This window comes from Glandiceps talaboti, chromosome 21 (genome assembly GCF_964340395.1).
Source record: "Glandiceps talaboti chromosome 21, keGlaTala1.1, whole genome shotgun sequence".
In the NCBI taxonomy this organism is placed as follows: domain Eukaryota; kingdom Metazoa; phylum Hemichordata; class Enteropneusta; family Spengelidae; genus Glandiceps; species Glandiceps talaboti.
The window spans coordinates 18286757-18314256 of NC_135569.1; the positions used below are offsets into that span (position 1 = coordinate 18286757).

At 36.9% G+C, this 27500-nt stretch overlaps 1 protein-coding gene across 2 annotated transcripts in view; it reads right to left on the bottom strand.

Annotated features, from left to right (window-relative positions):
- Positions 1-27500, bottom strand: part of LOC144451464 (dimethylglycine dehydrogenase, mitochondrial-like) — a 46059-nt gene that overhangs the window by 12708 nt on the left and 5851 nt on the right. For both annotated transcript variants that reach the window (XR_013482297.1, XM_078142307.1), the window contains exons 3-13: positions 19077-19175; positions 16107-16274; positions 14889-15093; positions 13760-14005; positions 13168-13366; positions 12566-12840; positions 5183-5400; positions 4292-4422; positions 2947-3158; positions 825-982; positions 176-235 (exon numbers count right to left, since the gene is read on the bottom strand). Coding sequence is in view for 1 of the 2 variants with exons in the window: in XM_078142307.1 (XP_077998433.1) it covers positions 176-235; positions 825-982; positions 2947-3158; positions 4292-4422; positions 5183-5400; positions 12566-12840; positions 13168-13366; positions 13760-14005; positions 14889-15093; positions 16107-16274; positions 19077-19175 (1971 nt within the window). In the remaining variant the exon portion in view is untranslated. The remainder of the gene's footprint in view (positions 1-175; positions 236-824; positions 983-2946; positions 3159-4291; positions 4423-5182; positions 5401-12565; positions 12841-13167; positions 13367-13759; positions 14006-14888; positions 15094-16106; positions 16275-19076; positions 19176-27500) is intronic.

Here is a 27500-nt window from a genome sequence, read left to right on the forward strand (position 1 = left end):
TATCACATAATTATATAGGAGTTGTATTCACCTACGTATCACATAATTATATAGGAGTTGTATTCACTTACGTATCACATAATTATATAGGAGTTGTATTCACCTACGTATCACATGATTATATAGGAGTTGTATTCACCTACGTACCACATAATTATATAGGAGTTGTATTCACCTTGTTTATGTTAATGTAGTCTGCTATCCCAGCCTCATAAGGATTGTAATCAACCGTCAACTATTAGAGAAGAAAGAAAACAGAACTTTAAAATACAATATTAACAAAATAAAGAAAAATAATTAGAATTAAACAATAACTCTTGGAGGAAAGGTAATATGCACATATAACTGAGAACCTTTTAGTTTATTTGCAATTGTACGTAGTTTCATTTTCTGGTATAATTGTATTGTTATTGTTCATTTTATGTCTGTTGTAAATGTTCTCAACGAAATGAGGCTTTTACCTTAGGCTATCTTGTCTAAATAAAGTGTATTATTATTATTATGATTATTATTTAATTATTATTATAATCTTGGAATGATATTCCATGTAAGAAACCAATTTTCCCTCACACTTTATACCCTCTCTCTGACCCTAAACTCACCTACTATCTTTCTGCCTCATACCCTGTACGGGGCTCTCTCTCTCTCTGACCCTAAACTCACCTAGTACCTTTTTTTTCTTCACATACCATGTACCCTCTTCTCTCCACCCTCAAGCTCACCTGGTACCTTTCTACCAAATACTTTGTATCCTTAAATTTCTCCAACCCTAAACTCACCTCTCTGCCCCATACTCTTTACCCTTTCTCCAACCCTAAACTCACCTCTCTGCCCCATACTCTGTACCCTTTCTCCAACCTCATCGTGTTTGCTGCATACGATCCAAAATCGGCCATTCCGTGAGAGTGACCAGTCAATAAGAGAGCGTCATAGAGCTGACTAGTGTGTTGTCTATCATGGTACAATTCATACCCCAATTCACCTATCAATTATACAACACTGATAATAATTGGATACATGTACATAGCACTGGTATTAATTGGATACATGTACATAGCACTGTTAATAATTGGATACATGTACATAACACTTAACTGGGATACATAGCACTGTTAATAACTGAGATATATAGCACTGTTAACTGGATACATGTACATAGCACTTAATAACTTGGATACATAGCACTCTTAATAACTGGATACATGTACATAGCACTTAATAACTTGATACATAGCACTTAATAACTGGATACATAGCACTCTTAATAACTGGATACATGTACATAGCACTTAATAACTGGAGCACTGTTAATAACTGGATACATATAGCACTGTTAATAACTGGATACATAGCACTCTTAATAACTGGATACATGTACATAGCACTTAATAACTGGAGCACTGTTAATAACTGGATACATAGCACTGTTAACAACTGGATACGTGTACATAGCACTTAATAACTTGGATACATAGCACTGTTAATAACTGGATACATGTACATAGCACTTAATAACTGGAGCACTGTTAAATAACTGGGATACACAGCACTGTTAATAACTGGATACATAGCACTGTTAACAACTGGATACATAGCACTGTTAACAACTGGATACATAGCACTGTTAATAACTGGATACATAGCACTGTTAACAACTGGATACATAGCACTGTTAACAACTGGGATACAAAGCACTGTTAATAACTGGATACATAGCACTGTTAACAACTGGATACATAGCACTGTTAACAACTGGATACATAGCACTGTTAACAACTGGATACATAGCACTGTTAATAACTGGATACATAGCACTGTTAACAACTGGATACATAGCACTGTTAACAACTGGATACATAGCACTGTTAACAACTGGATACATAGCACTGTTAACAACTGGATACATAGCACTGTTAACAACTGGATACATAGCACTGTTAATAACTGGGATACATAGCACTGTTAACAACTGGGATCAATAGGAAAGAAAGATACCAATACTTGAATTTTCATTAGCGTTGGAAATTCTAAATTGTTCATTGTCAAATTTCCACCCAAATGACGTTTAATACGACAAAATGATACGATGACAATTTGACCAGATGGTTTGATAATATAGATGGTGAAGTAGATGGTGTGTATATCATTGACACCTTTCTTAAGGAAGTACTAAAATTGAACACACTGCCAAACTGTTATCAACCTGTAATTACTATCTTAATGATAGGCGTAATTCATGATAACAGTTTATTCCTCTCAACAGTGGCTTCCTATCTTCATGACATGATTTTGTAGTTTCAATTTGTTTGCATTTTGAAATCACCCTCATTTCAGTGCAGAAATGGTGACTGAAAAGCAACCTATACAAAGAAGTATCGTTTTTGAGATAAAACACCTAATTTACAAAAATTAGTGGCAACAAATAAACAATAAAAAGTATCTGTGATGAGCAGGACATGGCTAAATTTTGATAATTGACCCGAAAGGTCACAGTCAAAAGAAAGTTTACACCTAATAATATAGGAATGAGCACTTGAATGGAGTCTCTATGTATTACAGTTTTTGAGTTATGCAGTAAATATTGATTTTTAACTGCATGCAAACATGGCCACCATTTGGTCAAATTTGCATATGTCGCGAAACAAAGTTACGTGCGCATATGATATGTCACCTTTGTGCTAGGATTGAAAGAAATGGATTATTGCATGTCTGAAAAATAACGTATTGCGGACAAACAGATTGGGCGGACGATCACACAGAGTGTGTGTCTATTTCAGGACATTAATTTCAACCCTCTGGGTGGGTGATGGATTTTTAGGTATATATACTCCGAGTCTGTTTTGCTTTACACAGGCATGGAAGGGGAGGTGGCATGGTTGGATTTAGCAGCATTTTCTAGCCATCCCTACCCTTCTCTTACACAGATTACATTCTAGTTCATCTTACCTGTGACAGAAGCTCTTATTACAAAGACTGGAATCTTAGCAACATTAATAGTTTTAGTTTGCATAGGTTTTAATGATTCCATATCAATGTCAGTAAGTTCCTGTACAATGCTCTTTGACTTTGGTCCAACAATACCAAGACAAGCTGTTTTATCAGACGTGTTTGTTATCTTGTACTCGAATTTACCCAGAATACCTTGCTCCTCTATCCACCTAGTTGGATACAAGATAAGTAATAGAGGATTTACTTATATGGACTATGAAATAGCCAATCATTAGAATTATAACATATAGACTGTGAAATAGCCAATCATTAGAATTATAACAAATTATAGACTGTGAAATAGCCAATCATTAGAATTATAACATATAGACTGTGAAATAGCCAATCATTAGAATTATAACAAATTATAGACTGTGAAATAGCCAATCATTAGAATTATAACATATAGACTGTGAAATAGCCAATCATTAGAATTATAACAAATTATAGACTGTGAAATAGCCAATCATTAGAATTATAACAAATTATAGACTGTGAAATAGCCAATCATTAGAATTATAACATATAGACTGTGAAATAGCCAATCATTAGAATTATAACAAATTATAGACTGTGAAATAGCCAATCATTAGAATTATAACAAATTATAGACTGTGAAATAGCCAATCATTAGAATTATAACATATAGACTGTGAAATAGCCAATGATTAGAATTATAACATATAGACTGTGAAATAGCCAATCATTAGAATTATAACATATAGACTGTGAAATAGCCAATCATTAGAATTATAACATATAGACTGTGAAATAGCCAATCATTAGAATTATAACATATAGACTGTGAAATAGCCAATCATTAGAATTATAACATATAGACTTTGAAATAGCCAATCATTAGAGTTATAACATATAGACTTTGAAATAGCCAATGATTAGAATTATAACATGTAGACTGTGAAATAGCCAATCATTAGAATTATAACATATAGACTGTGAAATAGCCAATCATTAGAATTATAACATATAGACTTTGAAATAGCCAATCATTAGAATTATAACATATAGACTGTGAAATAGCCAATCATTAGAATTATAACATATAGACTGTGAAATAGCCAATCATTAGAGTTATAAAACCGATGTAGATGTCGGCTAATCGTTGATGACCGCCAATGTAGAGGAGGCGGCCATCAAGACGAAAACATAAACATGTATCACGAAGGTCAATTCAAGCAAAAATACCGATGTCAAATAACAATGAACGATTAGCCGACATCTACATCGGATTTTAATCAGATTACGAAGGTTGAAGACTATGACTAGTATCTGAGTAATTTACCTTATGGTATGAAGTTCTGCTTCAGATGACGTCACACAGAAGAAATGATTGACAGCTAATCTGCATATTGTAATTTCAGAGTAGATTCTACCTCGATGCGTTAACAAGTGAACTACAGTGCTTTCTCCAACCTGTAAACATAATGAATGAAAACTGATACATAAATTTTCATCATTTTTTACTATAATCGCTGAGCACCGCTTCTTAAATTCTATTTAGCATACACATAATTTTTGGTTAGCATAATATTATAATTTTTGGTTAGCATAATATTATAATTTTTGGTTAGCATAATATTATAATTTAGAAAAAACAAACACAGCACATCATCTGGAGAGTTCATCATTGCATTTTTTTCTCATCTCTTTGGTTTTCTTAAGTGGTTTGACTTAAATGCCCTTGTTTATCTTAAATGTTCTGAAATGTTTCCAGCCAGAACAACTACCAGGGTGATTTACATACAGATGATAAGGCATGTACAAGCAGTTCAAAGTTATTTAGCATTGAAGATGAGGATCAGGATGATGATGATGTTGCATTGATTTAAGAATTTGACGGCTGATGGCACACAACCCTTTCTGTATCCAACTTTTGGAGCATTTAAAACAACAGTATCTTCGCCCAGATGGGAGAATATCAAAATATGTATTAAGTGGATACTTATTCGCAGTATTGCACGATCAGTAAAGTCGAAGAAAGCAGACAGAGAGTTGGCAGGCCCACAATTTTAGCAGCAGTATAAGAAATGTTCACAAGTTTATTTCGATTGACGACAGAGAGAAGAGGGAAATAACAGATGTTACAATAAGTTAAAATTAATACAATTAAGTGGCGGGACCAGGTAAATAGGAAGGAAAGAAGAATAAATAAATATGGTGTGAATGATTTTACCTCAGGAATATTAGTGGCACATAGACTATCCAACAAGGCATATGCATCCTTTCCCTCAATGTCAAATTTACCAGCTGAACTTAAATCTATCACCCCTGCATTCTTCATCACCAAGTTACATTCCCTACCAACTGGACCAAACCAGTTGGTACGACGAAAGCTCAGTCTTTGACCTTTCTCGTCATCTGATAACGCGAACCAGTTTGGCTGCTCCCAACCTGAAATGTATTGTGGAGGGGTGCAGTAATGAGCTCGAGTTTACCCTACCTACTAAAATGATTTCTTAATCTGTCTATGGACAAGTTGCTACAAGCTTAACATGATATCAAAACAGTTGGAAGCGATTCCCAAATCTTCGTCAACGTCTCGTCAACATTGTCAGGGGTGTTAAATAGTTTCTAATTTTTTAAGCGCTTAACACATTTAGCTACATTTGGAATTATAAGCAAAAACAACAAACAGTGTTATACACCGGAATACAAACAACCTTCTATTTACAATCGTCAAAAGTCCATGTACATATTCCCTCATGTAAAATGCCCTCGCGACATATGCCAAGGGAATCTTCACTACTTACAAGAGGGGGGGGGGGGGGGGGGGTTATGACCTGTTTGTAGTGTAAAATACGACCCTTCCCTATCCGTTTCAACTTTCTAAAAATGGTCCCCCCCCCTCAACTTCTTTTCTCTGAAACATGACCCTCCTTCTGTTCAAAAGATCAAAACAACAACCCAAAGGTTAGATGTTATCATATGTAGATAGGGACATGAATCCAACCCAAGGGTTAGATGTTATCATATGTAGATAGGGACATGAATCCCACAGTCAATGGTTGCCTCAATGTCACCACATTCATAATTTTAAAGACATTGGTTGTTTCCCATTATCATTCAATTAAAATATATATAAATATATATATATATATATATATATATATATATATATATATATATATATATATATATATATATATATATATATATATATATATATATATATATATATATATATATATATATATATATATATATATATATATATATATATATATATATTTATTTAGTGTCTGATGATCGCAATATGCGTGAAACTCCGAGTTACACCCAAGAAAGAGTTCCAAAACTATTACGCTCTGCCACTGCGGTATAGAGCACTGTCTTATAGCAGATTGATACTCACCGAGTTATATATATATATATATATATATATATATATATATATATATATATATATATATATATATATATATATATATATATATATATATATATATATATATATATATATATATATATATATATATATATATATATATTGGCACTGCAGGGCAGAAGGCCATTACTCCCAAACACTAAGTGAGCGCAAACCCGACATTGTTGGGACAGAAGGCCAGAACTGCCAAACGCTAAGTGAGCGCAATCCCGACATTGCTGGGACCAAGGTCAATATCACCCACATTATCACCAATATCTTACCACACTGCTCACCCTTCATTCCTGTGAGCCTAAGTCCTCGCCATATGCTACAAACAACAATCGATTTCATGTATGGTTGTCAGCAGTGATTTGACTGACTGAGTGATACGTTCTGATATCATAGTAATACTATAGTATGTGACAGGATGCCAAATCACAATTTAATGCGAAGTTAGAAAATACAAAGATTTATTAATCAAAGTAAAATGTGAACCTTCCAAATTTCATTTTATAAGACATGGCCCTTTGCAAGAACTGAATTCTAAAATGTGTGATATGTCGTAAAATGTGACTCTCCCCAATTCCATTTTCTGAAATATCGATTTGTATGTATTACAATTTTTGTGCTGTGCAGTAAATATACCGATTTGTAATTGCAAATATGGCCGCCCTATGTATATCTAGAAACAAAGTGAAGTTCATATGTCCATATGATATGTTACCTTTATACCAGGAAAAAATCGGATATTGCATGTCTGAGAAATTACGTATTAGGGATGGACGGAGCTCATTGCAATAGTCACCTCCCTTCGGGGACTAAAAAGACCCTTTATCCATCTGCCCACAGACCCCCTCATGTAGCGTCTATATGTGCTGGATTTATCACTTTTTATGACTGTCATTTTTAAGATCTAACGTGAGGCAAAGCGTGTGCCTATATCGTCAAATACGGAAAGAACAGAAAAGGGTGAAATGTAACATGAACTACTTTTTCATTATTTAATTTAAATTAGGAAATTATCAAATCTAAATCACAAGTCTATACAGAGTATAGACAAATGCATAGCTAACATGTCAAATGCCAGATATATATGGTCATCCGATATCAAATGCCGGATATATACAGTCTTCATATGTCTATTACTAGTTTTACAATAATTATTACTGCGAACCGACAATAATCTGTTATTTTTGGGAATATACACATGTACAAATAACAACCATCACTTTCCTGCTTACTCCACTTTACGGGTGAAATATAAGTATCAAGTGAAATATGAAATATCAAGAGAAAGGGATAAACTAGAAACACACTGCAGCCAGAAAGGGATAGACTAGAAACACACTGCAGCCTGAAAGGGATAGACTAGAAACACAATGCAGCCTGAAAGGGATAGACTAGAAACACAATGCAGCCTGAAAGGGATAGACTAGAAACACACTGCAACCTGAAAGGGATAAACTAGAAACACACTGCAGCCTGAAAGGGATAGACTAGAAACACACTGCAGCCTGAAAGGGATAGACTAGAAACACACTGCAACCTGAAAGGGATAAACTAGAAACACACTGCAACCTGAAAGGGATAAACTAGAAACACACTGCAGCCTGAAAGGGATAGACTAGAAACACACTGCAGCCTGAAAGGGATAGACTAGAAACACAATGCAACCTGAAAGGGATAGACTAGAAACACACTGCAGCCTGAAAGGGATAAACTAGAAACACACTGCAGCCTGAAAGGGATAGACTAGAAACACAATGCAACCTGAAAGGGATAAACTAGAAACACACTGCAGCCTGGGGTAAACCAGAAACACACTGCAGCCTGAAAGGGATAAACTAGAAACACACTGCAGCCTGAAAGGGATAGACTAGAAACACACTGCAGCCTGAAAGGGATAAACTAGAAACACACTGCAGCCTGAAAGGGATAAACTAGAAACACAATGCAACCTGAAAGGGATAGACTAGAAACACAATGCAACCTGAAAGGGATAGACTAGAAACACACTGCAGCCTGAAAGGGATAGACTAGAAACACAATGCAACCTGAAAGGGATAGACTAGAAACACACTGCAGCCTGAAAGGGATAAAAACTAGAAACACACTGCAACCTGAAAGGGATAGACTAGAAACACACTGCAGCCTGAAAGGGATAAAAACTAGAAACACACTGCAGCCTGAAAGGGATAGACTAGAAACACACTGCAGCCTGAAAGGGATAAACTAGAAACACACTGCAACCTGAAAGGGATATACTAGAAACACACTGCAGCCTGAAAGGGATAGACTAGAAACACACTGCAGCCTGAAAGGGATAGACTAGAAACACAATGCAACCTGAAAGGGATAGACTAGAAACACACTGCAGCCTGAAAGGGATATACTAGAAACACACTGCAGCCTGAAAGGGATAGACTAGAAACACACTGCAGCCTGAAAGGGATATACTAGAAACACACTGCAGCCTGAAAGGGATATACTAGAAACACACTGCAGCCTGAAAGGGATAGACTAGAAACACACTGCAGCCTGAAAGGGATATACTAGAAACACACTGCAGCCTGAAAGGGATAGACTAGAAACACACTGCAACCTGAAAGGGATAGACTAGAAACACACTGCAGCCTGAAAGGGATAAACTAGAAACACAATGCAGCCTGAAAGGGATATACTAGAAACACACTGCAACCTGAAAGGGATATACTAGAAACACACTGCAACCTGAAAGGGATATACTAGAAACACACTGCAGCCTGAAAGGGATAGACTAGAAACACACTGCAGCCTGAAAGGGATATACTAGAAACACACTGCAGCCTGAAAGGGATAGACTAGAAACACAATGCAACCTGAAAGGGATAGACTAGAAACACACTGCAGCCTGAAAGAGATAGACTAGAAACACAATGCAACCTGAAAGGGATAGACTAGAAACACACTGCAACCTGAAAGGGATATACTAGAAACACAATGCAGCCTGAAAGGGATAGACTAGAAACACACTGCAACCTGAAAGGGATAGACTAGAAACACACTGCAACCTGAAAGGGATATACTAGAAACACAATGCAGCCTGAAAGGGATATACTAGAAACACACTGCAACCTGAAAGGGATAGACTAGAAACACACTGCAACCTGAAAGGGATAGACTAGAAACACACTGCAGCCTGAAAGGGATATACTAGAAACACACTGCAGCCTGAAAGGGATAGACTAGAAACACACTGCAGCCTGAAAGGGATAGACTAGAAACACACTGCAGCCTGAAAGGGATAGACTAGAAACACAATGCAGCCTGAAAGGGATAGACTAGAAACACAATGCAGCCTGAAAGGGATAGACTAGAAACACACTGCAGCCTGAAAGGGATAGACTAGAAACACAATGCAGCCTGAAAGGGATAGACTAGAAACACACTGCAGCCTGAAAGGGATAGACTAGAAACACACTGCAACCTGAAAGGGATAGACTAGAAACACACTACAACCTGAAAGGGATAGACTAGAAACACACTGCAGCCTGAAAGGGATAGACTAGAAACACAATGCAGCCTGAAAGGGATAGACTAGAAACACAATGCAGCCTGAAAGGGATAGACTAGAAACACACTGCAGCCTGAAAGGGATAGACTAGAAACACACTGCAACCTGAAAGGGATAAAAACTAGAAACACACTGCAACCTGAAAGGGATAGACTAGAAACACACTGCAGCCTGAAAGGGATAAAAACTAGAAACACAATGCAGCCTGAAAGGGATAGACTAGAAACACACTGCAACCTGAAAGGGATAGACTAGAAACACACTGCAACCTGAAAGGGATAGACTAGAAACACACTGCAGCCTGAAAGGGATAGACTAGAAACACACTGCAACCTGAAAGGGATAGACTAGAAACACACTGCAGCCTGAAAGGGATAGACTAGAAACACACTGCAGCCTGAAAGGGATAAAAACTAGAAACACACTGCAACCTGAAAGGGCTAAAAACTAGAAACACAATGCAGCCTGAAAGGGATAGACTAGAAACACACTGCAGCCTGAAAGGGATAAAAACTAGAAACACACTGCAACCTGAAAGGGATAAAAACTAGAAACACACTGCAACCTGAAAGGGATAAAAACTAGAAACACACTGCAACCTGAAAGGGATAAAAACTAGAAACACACTGCAGCCTGAAAGGGATAGACTAGAAACACACTGCAGCCTGAAAGGGATAAAAACTAGAAACACACTGCAACCTGAAAGGGATATACTAGAAACACAATGCAACCTGAAAGGGATATACTAGAAACACACTGCAGCCTGAAAGGGATAGACTAGAAACACAATGCAACCTGAAAGGGATAAAAACTAGAAACACAATGCAGCCTGAAAGGGATAGACTAGAAACACACTGCAACCTGAAAGGGATAGACTAGAAACACAATGCAGCCTGAAAGGGATAGACTAGAAACACACTGCAGCCTGAAAGGGATAGACTAGAAACACACTGCAGCCTGAAAGGGATATACTAGAAACACACTGCAGCCTGAAAGGGATATACTAGAAACACACTGCAGCCTGAAAGGGATAAAAACTAGAAACACAATGCAACCTGAAAGGGATAGACTAGAAACACACTGCAGCCTGAAAGGGATAGACTAGAAACACACTGCAGCCTTGGGTAAACTAGAAACACACTGCAGCCTGAAAGGGATAGACTAGAAACACACTGCAGCCTGAAAGGGATAAAAACTAGAAACACACTGCAGCCTGAAAGGGATAAAAACTAGAAACACAATGCAGCCTGAAAGGGATAAACTAGAAACACAATGCAGCCTGAAAGGGATAGACTAGAAACACACTGCAGCCTGAAAGGGATAGACTAGAAACACACTGCAACCTGAAAGGGATAGACTAGAAACACACTGCAACCTGAAAGGGATATACTAGAAACACACTGCAGCCTGAAAGGGATAGACTAGAAACACACTGCAGCCTGAAAGGGATAGACTAGAAACACAATGCAGCCTGAAAGAGATAGACTAGAAACACACTGCAACCTGAAAGGGATAGACTAGAAACACAATGCAGCCTGAAAGGGATAGACTAGAAACACAATGCAACCTGAAAGGGATAGACTTTATAGAGAAGGTAATTGATTGGATTGTTACCTCCCGTAAGGGTACGGGAGGTATTAAAAGGGGAATGTTTGTATGTCTGTGTGTCTGTGTGTGTGTGTGTGTGTGTGTGTGTGTGTCTCTGTCTGTCTGTCTGTCTGTCTGTCTGTCTGTCTGTCTGTCTGTCTGTCTGTTTGTGTCATCATTTTCTAAAAATCGGCTGGCTCAATTGTAATGAAATTTGGGATATATAATTTTTAGGGTAATAGCTAGACCTGATTAGGTTTTGAGCCAGATCTGTTAATGTTTAATTAGAGAAATTTGCATATTAATGAAATCAACTAATTACGCAATATCTTAAGACTGCATATTTCAATTTCAATATAATTTAGTATATTTGTTAAACATAACAACATACATTTGTCCTATAAAATTCGTTGATGTATCTTACAGCGTTAATGAATAATTTGCATAATTAATTATTTTTGGTAATTAGGCTATATCTTAAGAATACATACTTCAAATTCAACATAATTTAGTACATACGTTAACCATAAGAAAACACATATGTCCTATCAAGTTTGTTGATGCATCGTACAGTGTTAATGAATAATTTGAATAATTAATGATTTTCGGTAATTAGGCTATATCTTAAGAATACATACTTCAATTCCAATATAATTCAGTACACATGTTAACCATAACAATCGCATATGTTGTCCTGTAAAGCTTGTTGGTGTACCTTTCAGTGTTGATGAATAATTTGCATAATTAATGATTCTTGGTAATTAGGCTATATCTTACGACTGCATACTTCAATTTCAATACAATTCAGTACATACATTAACCATAACAAATTGTGTATGTCCTATAAAGTTAGTTGATGTACCTTACAGTGTTACTGAATAATTTGCATAATTCATGATTTTCGGTAATTAGGCTATATCTTAAGACTGCATTAAACAGTATCATACACTCTTACATACATTAACCTAAGAAAGCACACTTGTCCAAAAAACAAAGCCTAGGATATTATGATAAGGCTTTATGATAGATTTCTGATACGGAGCCATTACCTGCTTTTAATCCGAACTGTGCTCCTCGGTTTTTCATTTTCTCGTATGCCCCCGAAACTCTCTTCGTTGGACGTCCTGCAAATCTCTCCTCAAATGGGTAGGAAATAGCATTAATGAAACCATACACTTCGCGTGTTTTAGCCGTCAGATATTCCCGCGAAGTCCACTTCCCGTATCTTGACGGGTCCAAGTCGACCAAGTCCTGCGGTGGTTCACCAGCCAGTATCCAGTCACTTAGATATTTGGTCAGACCACCGGACCAAACAATACCACCACTTGATAAAAACAAACAATATGTTATAAATATATATTCAGTTTCTCAAATAAATATTACATTTGTTGCCAAAAAGATTACACACTGAACCGGAATTTGTATGATGAAGGTAAATAACTAAAATTTGTTGAAATCGCTTTAGCGGGGAAATGTTTTCAAGTGAAAGGGGAAGTGACGTCATTGGGATAAAGGCAGCGTAATCAACCATTATGTGGAAAGATGAAAAAAGAAATGGGAAATGAAATATTATATACTAGTATACGAAAGTATTCATTAAATTGGTAAAGTCTTTCTTTAATTGTATGACTGGATGCAATGTAAAACTTACGACATTCCATTAATTATCCAATAGTTTCTCAATCCAGGGTAAGGGCCCACTAAGCCATTAGAATCTGGTGTGAATGCCATAGGACCGTTTACAACAGTCTGAATATCAGCATTTTGTAAAACGGGCACCAATTCCATGGCGGCGTCTAAGTTGTCACTTATTCGATCTAGATCGGTGTCGAACAGTTCTCGTCCAAACCCTTTAATAGAAATGATAGAGTACTCGGAGGATTATTTATATGATGGTTCTCAGGATTCATAACATTCTTGAAAGGTGACACAAATGGCGTTAATAGGGGTTGACCCTAAATAAATGACAACCCAAATGACAGAAAATGAATGACAGCATTTACAGTATATAATCAGTGGTATATCACCATTTTCTGCATTGAGTTAGTTGAATGGCACCCTCTGCACTGTTAAACAAGTGGAATGACAGCCGCCACTCTATAGCATAAGTGCAATGACAATATTAGCATTAGCAGTTAGGTTATTAGAATAAAAAGAATAACAATAACTTTATTAAGTCTTTTGGAGAACTTATTAAGTTGATTGGAGAACCATTTTACTCTTTTAATGAATCAGCTACTAACCTTGTGGGATTCCGTCCAACCACGGAAGTTGTTGTTTCATTTTGTAGTCCTTCTCATAAGGCCCAATCAGGAATCCCGTTCTTTCTTGTCGTAAATAGTACGAATCTTCTAAATCTCGTAATACGGGAAGTTCGTGACCCAAACTTTCTATTTCCGGTATACTAGATGTGACGACATATTGGTGTTCTACTGACATGGCAGGGATTTCAATTCCTGTCATTCGACCCACATCTTGGGACCATAACCCTGAAAATAAAACAGGTTGCGATGTAAGTTGCAATCCTGAATCAATTATTATGGGATACCATTAGACTACTTGATTCTCAAGGAACCAATTCACAGCAACAGGTGGCTCTCAGGAGTCGGTCGCTCTTAGTGATTACTTGCAATCAGTCTTTCAATTTCCAAACCTGGCACGTAAAGAATGATTTAAAGTCGGGTAATTGCCTATTAGCAAGTTTTCTTTATCTGTGTCCAGACCCAGAACCTACAGCCTGACTTCCAACTTGCAAAAATATAAAGCAGACTGGCTTTGTATTGAAAACGTGTATGAAGACTTCTCAAGTCGATGGCATCACTCTAATACAGTTTCTATACCGCTAATTTAGTACAGTATAATCGGTGTATGGAGTTATTGTAAACCCCGTCCCTAGATAGAGTTACTAATTTAGTACAGTAACAGTATAATCGGTGTATGGAGTTATTGTAAACCCCGTCCCTAGAGAGAGTTACTAATTTAGTACAGTATAATCGGTGTATGGAGTTATTGTAAACCCCGTCCCATAGAGAGTTACTAATTTAGTACAGTATAATCGGTGTATGGAGTTATCGTAAACCCCGTCCCTAGAGAGAGTTACTAATTTAGTACAGTATAATCAGTGTATGGAGTTATTGTAAACCCCATCCCTAGAGAGAGTTACTAAACAGTATAATCGGTGTATGGAATTATTGTAAACCCCATCCCTAGAGAGAGTTACTAAACAGTATAATCGGTTTATGGAGTTATTATAAACCCCGTCTTTTGAGAGATAGAGTGACTGCTTGGAAAAAAAAATACAGAACTGGTGTACTATAAATTAACCATGAAGAGCACCCACAACGATGAATCTTTCGAAGAAGGGAAACCAACCTGTAGCATTGACAATTCTGTTACTCAGTATTGTTCCATGTTCTGTTAGAACTTCCCATCTGCCATCACTGGTTTGTTTGAGATCAAGCACAGGGGATTGCTGATAGATTTCGGCGCCGTATTTCCGAGCCCCGATAGCGTATGCTTGGGTTAGGGAGTATGGATCAATATGACCATCACCTTCCATATAAAGTCCTGCTAGTACCTACATATTGACATATATGGAGAATTCTATACACATGTATTATAAGGCAAATTTCCATGGAGGGGTGATTGTACCGGTATCAGGTAGTGGCAGAGAGTTGGCAGACAATGGTGTTGTGTTGTGTTGTGTTGTGTTGTGTTGTGTTGTGCTGTGCTGTGCTGTGTTGTGTTGTGTTGAGTTGTGTTGTGTTGTGTTGTGTTGTGTTGTGTTGTGTTGCGTACAACACAACACAACACAACACAACACAACACTGAACCTTATCAGTTCAGTTGTGCTAGCGATGGTCATGAATTCGAGATTCTCGTATTTGATACTGTTATCATATCAGGGTAGTAGGAATCATTCGATACATCCTTGTGAGAAACAAAAACTCCGGTGCATTTGCTGGAATGAAGTGAGCTAAGGAAAGACTTCAGACAATGACAAAATTAGGTAAACAATAATTATAAAAAATATACAGATAGAAATACAATAGAGGGTGTCTCTGACGTGTAGGTTCACGTGATGCTTTTAGCAGTTTATGTATATTTGTGGAAGTTACAATGTAAGACAACATTCGTGTTCGATCATTAACATTGTAACAATTAGCATTCTATCAACACACAAAGTTACGTGGTCCTGGTTTATGTGATGTGTATGCTTAGATAAGTTACGTGGTCCTGGTTTATGTGATGTGTATGCTTAGATAAGTTACGTGGTCTTGGTTTATGTGATGTGTATGCTTTGATAAGTTACGTGGTCCTGGTTTATGTGATGTGTATGCTTAGATAAGTTACGTGGTCCTGGTTTATGTGATGTGTATGCTTTGATAAGTTACGTGGTCCTGGTTTATGTGATGTGTATGCTTTGATAAGTTACGTGGTCCTGGTTTATGTGATGTGTATGCTTTGATAAGTTACTGACTATAATTACGTTGTTTGTCTTTGAATGACACTTGATCTGCACCAACATTTTCTATATCTCTGGAAGACAAGTATTTTTAATTGTTAATGCTGAACCAGGGTAACTCTTACCTTATCAATGTTTACTAAAGGATGCAATTTGTGAATTTCTTCTGGCCATATTATACGTTGTGGGATATGGTTATGCCATCCGTGTCTATGCATCTGGTAGCGGAATTCATCAACCCTCTCCGGCGTCTTTGCTAAACGTATACTTCCAGGTTGATGCAGTCCTACTGGCTGTGAAATGTGTTATGTACCTCACTGTATGTCATTGATATCTACTTATAAGTTGTCCTACTGGTTGTGAAATGTGATATGTACCTCACTGTATGTCATTGATATCTACTTATAAGTTGTCCTACTGGCTGTGAAATGTGATATGTACCTCACTGTATGTCATTGATATCTACTTATAAGTTGTCCTACTGGTTGTGAAATGTGATATGTACCTCACTGTATGTCATTGATATCTACTTATAAGTTGTCCTACTGGTTGTGAAATGTGATATGTACCTCACTGTATGTCATTGATATCTACTTATAAGTTGTCCTACTGGCTGTGAAATGTGATATGTACCTCACTGTATGTCATTGATATCTACTTATAAGTTGTCCTACTGGTTGTGAAATACGATATGTACCTCACTGTATGTCATTGATATCTACTTATAAGTTGTCCTACTGGTTGTGAAATGTGATATGTACCTCACTGTATGTCATTGATATCTACTTATAAGTTTTACCTAGACTTACCAAAATACAAATACAAATGTCAAAATGAATAACTGTTACATAAGATGCCACTATTTAAAACATAATACCACTAAACAGGTACTAGACTCATATTGGCTGAGGACATATATTATGTACGCAAGAGACAATCCGCATAGCATTTCTCCTACACCTTTTCCCTTAGACTAAGCTTTGACCGCTGCAGACACCGCAAGAAGTTTCTCTTTCAATAAGAGTCCGCCCCCTAGACAAAGCATTGGCTGTCTCATATTCTCCGTTCAACGTAAACGTTGCATTGTCTATATCTCATACCCTCTGTGTTGACCGACACCAGCGACCCCATAAGAAAGAAAAAATGATAATTTTTTTTTTAACAAAGTACAAATTAACAATGTTAAGAAAACCAAATTCATTGTATTCAATAAAGGAAATCAATTAATTAAGGGTGTGAAATTTTATTTTTGATAGTATTACTTTTGACAATGTAAGACAATATTGTTATCTTAGTATCATTATCTCTGCTAAGGCCTAAACAAAATAATTGTTGGTTCCGGTTACACGACCCCACCTAGCTTTTGATACAAGAAATAGTGGATGCGGAAACTGCCATCAACTTAAAACTGTTCGTAATGGCTGTACATCTGACAGGAAGAAATAAACAACACAGAGTCCATTTGGAAAACAATGGAAAACCTGAACTAGACACTCAGACAGAAAAAATATAATAAAATAAAATAAAAAATCTACCTACCCCACCTATTCTAAAATTGAGGGTAGCCGGAACCACACAATTTTTTTTATTAGGCCTCATGGTAACTTTAAACAAAACTTCAATAACTTAAAGCTTAAATCCATGAGAGCTCTCTTTAGTTTATGTAGAACTATTTCTCCAAATGAGAGTATTTCTATTGATGTGGCTTTAGATCTCTTTGATCGTTTAATTGTTCCTATTATGACTTATGGCTGTGAAGCTTGGGGCTATAAAATTGATAGCAAAAGAAATTGTCTTGATGACGTTAGTTTTTCATTTTATTGATTTCTGCTTGGGGGTTTCTAAGAAGGTATCAAGATGTGGTATTGTTGGAGAATTAGGTCGTTTTCCTGTTAATTTCACTGTAATTTAACTGATATTAAATTATTGGTATAGATTGATTGTTGATGGAGATGGTTTATTGAGAGCAGCCTACATGTCTTCTATGCATTATTCAAAATTGAGCATCTAGAATACAGTGAGAACAGTATGTGGTCATCTCTTTGCAAGTTTAATTCTATAATCAAGAAGGTTCATGACAATTTATGTCAAGAATTTTGTAAATCTCGGTACAGGGAATATTACATAATGACATTAGAAGAAACAGTACTGATAAAAACAAAATAAGAACATAATAATATAAAAAACAGTTTTTGGTTTTGAGAAATATCTTCTACAAATTAAAAGTCCTGTTTGTAGAAAACTAGTGACTGAATTTAGAATTTCGGATTATAATATTCAAATTGAGTTGGGTAGACGGTCTACTCCCGAGATTCCTGAAGATGAATTCTGTAAATTTTCTCAAAATATGGTAGATGTAATTCATCATATAAGTACTTTTCTCTTCTTTGCCATTACATAATTCAAATTTTCATTCCGTAAATGAAAAAAGTAATTGTTTTTGCACATTTTGACCTAAGATGATAAACTTCCTCTTGGAAAATTTCTTGTTGATGTAAACAGTCCTCCAGCAGTTGGCTAAATGATTCTATTGTATTCACTTTATTTCTGTATCTTATTTTTGTATGCTTTACCATGCTTACTATGGCATGTTGTTATACAATACATATTGATTGGTTGATTGATTGATTGATTGATTGATTGATTGTTAATGGTATTACACATATACTTGTATTATATTTCGTGTTTTCTGGAAGTCTCTCTTTTTAATTTCTTCTACTGTGACACAGCAAATGGTCGTTTCTCTACTTTCTTCATGTTTATAGTGACTCTGCTAATAGTTGCATCGCTGGGCCCAGTGTGTGACATAGACCTAGTTTATACAAATCAACACACTGTTATATAATTGACAAGGTGTAGCCAAGGATTAATAAATTGCTGTCTTTCTTCCCGTCTACTCTTTCCCATACCGGCATTTTCTTTCTTTTCTTACTGCTGTCGCTTAGAGTTTGGTGTATAACATTTATCTACTGACTACTGATTGGTTGATGCCCTCATTTGTACATGTCAGTCTCACTTTTTACTCCTACTTTAGGTACCAAACATAATGTTGCCACCAAACATAACATAATGTTGAGCTATATAGTAATTTTTACCTGGCCTGTTTCCCCCTCCAATTGTTCGTACAGTTTCAAGCCTTGGTATACTAAATCCTTGACGTTAATGATTGGTTGATAAAAGGTAGTTAATCCAGCCTGTAAGCCAGAATACATAAATAATGCAAATCACTCACTGGATGTATGTTGCCATGTGCATATATTACACTCACTGGATGTATGTTGCTATGTGCATATATTACACTCATTGGATATATGTTGCCATATACATATATTACACTCACTGGATGTATGTTGCCATGTACATATATTACACTCACTGGATGTATGTTGACATGTGCATATATTACACTCACTGGATGTATGTTGCCATGTGCATATATTACACTCACTGGATGTATGTTGCCATGTGAATATATTACACTCACTGGATGTATGTCACACTGTGCATATATTACACTCACTGGATATATGTTGCCATGTGCATATATTACACTCACTGGATGTATGTTGCCATGTGCATATATTACACTCACTGGATGTATGTTGCCATGTGCATATATTACACTCACTGGATGTATGTTGCCATGTGCATATATTACACTCACTGGATGTATGTTGCCATGTGAATATATTACACTCACTGGATGTATGTCACACTGTGCATATATTACACTCACTGGATATATGTTGCCATGTGCATATATTACACTCACTGGATGTATGTTGCCATGTGCATATATTACACTCACTGGATGTATGTTGCCATGTGCATATATTACATTCACTGGATGTATGTTGCCATGTGCATATATTACACTCACTGGATGTATGTTGCCATGTGCATATATTACACTCACTGGATGTATGTTGCCATGTGCATATATTACACTCACTGGATGTATGTTGCCATGTGCATATATTACACTCACTGGATGTATGTCGCACTGTGCATATATTACACTCACTGGATGTATGTTGCCATGTGCATATATTACACTCACTGGATGTATGTTGCCATGTGCATATATTACACTCAATGGATGTATGTTGCCATGTGCATATATTACACTCACTGGATGTATGTCGCACTGTGCATATATTACACTCACTGGATGTATGTTACCATGTGCATATATTACACTCACTGGATGTATGTCGCACTGTGCATATATTACACTCACTGGATGTATGTTACCATGTGCATATATTACACTCACTGGATATATGTTACCATGTGCATATATTACACTCACTGGAGATGTGTTGCCATGTGCATATATTACACTCACTGGATGTATGTTGCCATGTGCATATATTACACTCACTGGATGTATGTCGCACTGTGCATATATTACACTCACTAGGTATATGTTGCCATGTGCATATATTACACTCACTGGATGTATGTTGCCATGTGCATATATTACACTCAATGGATGTATGTTGCCATGTGCATATATTACACTCACTGGATGTGTGTCGCACTGTGCATATATTACACTCACTGGATATATGTTACCATGTGCATATATTACACTCACTGGAGATGTGTTGCCATGTGCATATATTACACTCACTGGATGTATGTCGCACTGTGAATATATTACAAACACTGGATATATGTTGCCATGTGCATATATTACACTCACTGGATGTATGTTGCCATGTGCATATATTACACTCATTGGATATATGTTGCCATGTGCATATATTACACTCACTGGATGTATGTTGCCATGTGCATATATTACACTCACTGGATGTATGTTGCCATGTGCATATATTACACTCACTGGATGTATGTTGCCATGTGCATATATTACACTCACTCTATGTGTGTCGCACTGTGCATATATTACACTCATTGGATTTTTGTTGCCATGTGCATATATTACACTCATTGGATGTATGTTGCCATGTGCATATATTACACTCACCGGATGTATGTCGCACTGTGCATATATTACACTCACTGGATGTATGTTGCCATGTGCATATATTACACTCACTGGATGTATGTTGCCATGTGCATATATTACACCCACTGGATGTATGTTGCCATGTGCATATATTACACTCACTGGATGTATGTTACCATGTGCATATATTACACTCACTGGATGTATGTTACCATGTGCATATATTACACTCACTGGATGTATGTTGCCGCATATACATATATTACACTCACTGGATGTATGTTGCCATGTGCATATATTACACTCACTGGATGCATGTCGCACTGTGCATATATTACACTCACTGGATGTATGTTGCCATGTACATATATTACACTCACTGGATGTATGTTGCCATGTGCATATATTACACTCACTGGATGTATGTTACCATGTGCATATATTACACTCACTGGATGTATGTTGCCATATACATATATTACACTCACTGGATGTATGTTGCCATATGCATATATTACACTCACTGGATGTATGTTGCCATGTGCATATATTACACTCACTGGATGTATGTTGCCATATGCATATATTACACTCACTGGATGTATGTCGCACTGTGCATGTATTACACTCACTGGATGTATGTTACAATGTGCATATATTACACTCACTGAATGTATGTTGCCATATACATATATTACACTCACTGGATGTATGTTGCCATATGCATATATTACACTCACTGGATGTATGTCGCACTGTGCATATATTACACTTACTGGATGTATGTTGCCATGTGCATATATTACACTCACTGGATGTATGTTGCCATATACATATATTACACTCACTGGATGTATGTTGCCATATGCATATATTACACTCACTGGATGTATGTTACCATGTGCATATATTACACTCACTGGATGTATGTCGCACTGTGCATATATTACACTCGCTGGATGTATGTCGCACTGTGCATATATTACACTTACTGGATGTATGTTGCCATGTGCATATATTACACTCACTGGATGTATGTTGCCATGTGCATATATTACACTCACTGGATGTATGTTGCCATGTGCATATATTACACTCATTGGATATATGTTGCCATGTGCATATATTACACTCACTGGATGTATGTTGCCATGTGCATATATTACACTCACTGGATGTATGTTGCCATGTGCATATATTACACTCACTGGATGTATGTTGCCATGTGCATATATTACACTCACTCTATGTGTGTCGCACTGTTCATATATTACACTCATTGGATGTTTGTTGCCATGTGCATATATTACACTCACTGGATGTATGTTGCCCTGTGCATATATTACACTCACTGGATGTATGTTGCCATGTGCATATATTACACTCACTCTATGTGTGTCGCATTGTGCATATATTACACTCATTGGATGTATGTTGCCATGTGCATATATTACACTCACCGGATGTATGTCGCACTGTGCATATATTACACTCACTGGATGTATGTTGCCATGTGCATATATTACACTCACTGGATGTATGTTGCCATGTGCATATATTACACCCACTGGATGTATGTTGCCATGTGCATATATTACACTCACTGGATGTATGTTGCCATGTGCATATATTACACTCACTGGATGTATGTTGCCATGTACATATATTACACTCACTGGATGTATGTTGCCATGTACATATATTACACTCACTGGATGTATGTTGCCATGTACATATATTACACTCACTGGATGTATGTTGCCATGTACATATATTACACTCACTGGATGTATGTTGCCATGTACATATATTACACTCACTGGATGTATGTTGCCATGTGCATATATTACACTCACTGGATGTATGTTGCCATGTGCATATATTACACTCACTGGATGCATGTCGCACTGTGCATATATTACACTCACTGGATGTATGTTGCCATGTGCATATATTACACTCACTGGATGTATGTTGCCATGTGCATATATTACACTCACTGGATGCATGTCGCACTGTGCATATATTACACTCACTGGATGTATGTTGCCATGTACATATATTACACTCACTGGATGTATGTTGCCATGTACATATATTACACTCACTGGATGTATGTTGCCATGTACATATATTACACTCACTGGATGTATGTTGCCATGTACATATATTACACTCACTGGATGTATGTTGCCATGTGCATATATTACACTCACTGGATGTATGTTGCCATGTGCATATATTACACTCACTGGATGCATGTCGCACTGTGCATATATTACACTCACTGGATGTATGTTGCCATGTGCATATATTACACTCACTGGATGTATGTTGCCATGTGCATATATTACACTCACTGGATGTATGTTACCATATACATATATTACACTCACTGGATGTATGTTGCCATATACATATATTACACTCACTGGATGTATGTTGCCATGTGCATATATTACACTCACTGGATGTATGTCGCACTGTGCATGTATTACACTCACTGGATGTATGTTACCATGTGCATATATTACACTCACTGGATGTATGTTGCCATATACATATATTACACTCACTGGATGTATGTTGCCATATGCATATATTACACTCACTGGATGTATGTCGCACTGTGCATATATTACACTTACTGGATGTATGTTGCCATGTGCATATATTACACTCACTGGATGTATGTTGCCATATACATATATTACACTCACTGGATGTATGTTGCCATATGCATATATTACACTCACTGGATGTATGTTACCATGTGCATATATTACACTCACTGGATGTATGTCGCACTGTGCATATATTACACTCGCTGGATGTATGTCGCACTGTGCATATATTACACTTACTGGATTTATGTTGCCATGTGCATATATTACACTCACCGGATGTATGTTGCCATGTGCATATATTACACTCACTGGATGTATGTCGCACTGTGCATATATTACACTCACTGGATGTATGTTGCCATGTGCATATATTACACTCACTGGATGTATGTTGCCATGTGCATATATTACACCCACTGGATGTATGTTGCCATGTGCATATATTACACTCACTGGATGTATGTCACCATGTGCATATATTACACTCACTGGATGTATGTTACCATGTGCATATATTACACTCACTGGATGTATGTTGCCGCATATACATATATTACACTCACTGGATGTATGTTGCCATATACATATATTACACTCACTGGATGCATGTCGCACTGTGCATATATTACACTCATTGGATGTATGTTGCCATGTGCATATATTACACTCACTGGATGTATGTTGCCATGTGCATATATTACACTCACTGGATGTATGTTGCCATGTACATATATTACACTCACTGGATGTATGTTGCCATGTGCATATATTACACTCACTGGATGTATGTTGCCATATACATATATTACACTCACTGGATGTATGTTGCCATATGCATATATTACACTCACTGGATGTATGTCGCACTGTGCATGTATTACACTCACTGGATGTATGTTACCATGTGCATATATTACACTCACTGGATGTATGTTACCATGTGCATATATTACACTCACTGGATGTATGTTACCATGTGCATATATTACACTCACTGGATGTATGTTGCCGCATATACATATATTACACTCACTGGATGTATGTTGCCATATGCATATATTACACTCACTGGATGCATGTCGCACTGTGCATATATTACACTCATTGGATGTATGTTGCCATGTGCATATATTACACTCACTGGATGTATGTTGCCATGTGCATATATTACACTCACTGGATGTATGTTGCCATGTACATATATTACACTCACTGGATGTATGTTGCCATGTGCATATATTACACTCACTGGATGTATGTTGCCATGTGCATATATTACACTCACTGGATGTATGTTGCCATATACATATATTACACTCACTGGATGTATGTTGCCATATGCATATATTACACTCACTGGATGTATGTCGCACTGTGCATGTATTACACTCACTGGATGTATGTTACCATGTGCATATATTACACTCACTGGATGTATGTTGCCATATACATATATTACACTCACTGGATGTATGTTGCCATATGCATATATTACACTCACTGGATGTATGTCGCACTGTGCATATATTACACTTACTGGATGTATGTTGCCATGTGCATATATTACACTCACTGGATGTATGTTGCCATATACATATATTACGCTCACTGGATGTATGTTGCCATATGCATATATTACACTCACTGGATGTATGTCGCACTGTGCATATATTACACTCGCTGGATGTATGTCGCACTGTGCATATATTACACTTACTGGATGTATGTTGCCATGTGCATATATTACACTCACTGGATGTATGTTGCCATGTGCATATATTACACTCACTGGATGTAATATGTCGCACTGTGCATATATTACACTCACTGGATATATGTTGCCATGTGCATATATTACACTCACTGGATGTATGTCGCACTGTGCATATATTACACTCGCTGGATGTATGTCGCACTGTGCATATATTACACTCACTGGATGTATGTTGCCATGTGCATATATTACACTCACTGGATGTATGTTGACATGTGCATATATTACACTCACTGGATGTATGTTACCATGTGCATATATTACACTCACTGGATCTATGTTACCATGTGCATATATTACACTCACTGGATGTATGTTGCCGCATTTACATATATTACACTCACTGGATGTATGTTGCCATATGCATATATTACACTCACTGGATGCATGTCGCACTGTGCATATATTACACTCGTTGGATGTATGTTGCCATGTGCATATATTACACTCACTGGATGTATGTTGCCATGTGCATATATTACACTCACTGGATGTATGTTGCCATGTACATATATTATACTCACTGGATGTATGTTGCCATGTGCATATATTACACTCACTGGATGTATGTTACCATGTGCATATATTACACTCACTGGATGTATGTTGCCATATACATATATTACACTCACTGGATGTATGTTGCCATATGCATATATTACACTCACTGGATGTATGTCGCACTGTGCATGTATTACACTCACTGGATGTATGTTACCATGTGCATATATTACACTCACTGGATGTATGTTGCCATATACATATATTACACTTACTGGATGTATGTTGCCATATGCATATATTACACTCACTGGATGTATGTCGCACTGTGCATATATTACACTTACTGGATGTATGTTGCCATGTGCATATATTACACTCACTGGATGTATGTTGCCATATACATATATTACACTCACTGGATGTATGTTGCAATATGCATATATTACACTCACTGGATGTATGTTACCATGTGCATATATTACACTCACTGGATGTATGTCGCACTGTGCATATATTACACTCGCTGGATGTATGTCGCACTGTGCATATATTACACTTACTGGATGTATGTTGCCATGTGCATATATTACACTCACTGGATGTATGTTGCCATGTGCATATATTACACTCACTGGATGTATGTTGCCATGTGCATATATTACACTCACTGGATGTATGTTGCCATGTGCATATATTACACCCACTGGATGTATGTTGCCATGTGCATATATTACACTCACTGGATGTATGTTACCATGTGCATATATTACACTCACTGGATGTATGTTACCATGTGCATATATTACACTCACTGGATGTATGTTGCTGCATATACATATATTACACTCACTGGATGTATGTTGCCATATGCATATATTACACTCACTGGATGCATGTCGCACTGTGCATATATTACACTCGCTGGATGTATGTCGCACTGTGCATATATTACACTTACTGGATGTATGTTGCCATGTGCATATATTACACTCACTGGATGTATGTTGCCATGTGCATATTTTACACTCACTGGATGCATGTCGCACTGTGCATATATTACACTCACTGGATGTATGTTGTCATGTGCATATATTACACTCACTGGATGTATGTTGCCATGTGCATATATTACACCCACTGGATGTATGTTGCCATGTGCATATATTACACTCACTGGATGTATGTTACCATGTGCATATATTACACTCACTGGATGTATGTTACCATGTGCATATATTACACTCACTGGATGTATGTTGCCGCATATACATATATTACACTCACTGGATGTATGTTGCCATATGCATATATTACACTCACTGGATGCATGTTGCCATGTGCATATATTACACTCACTGGATGTATGTCGCACTGTGCATATATTACACTCACTAGATATATGTTGCCATGTGCATATATTACACTCACTGGATGTATGTCGCACTGTGCATATATTACACTCGCTGGATGTATGTCGCACTGTGCATATATTACACTTACTGGATGTATGTTGCCATGTGCATATATTACACTCACTGGATGTATGTTGCCATGTGCATATATTACACTCACTGGATGTATGTCGCACTGTGCATATATTACACTCACTGGATATATGTTGCCATGTGCATATATT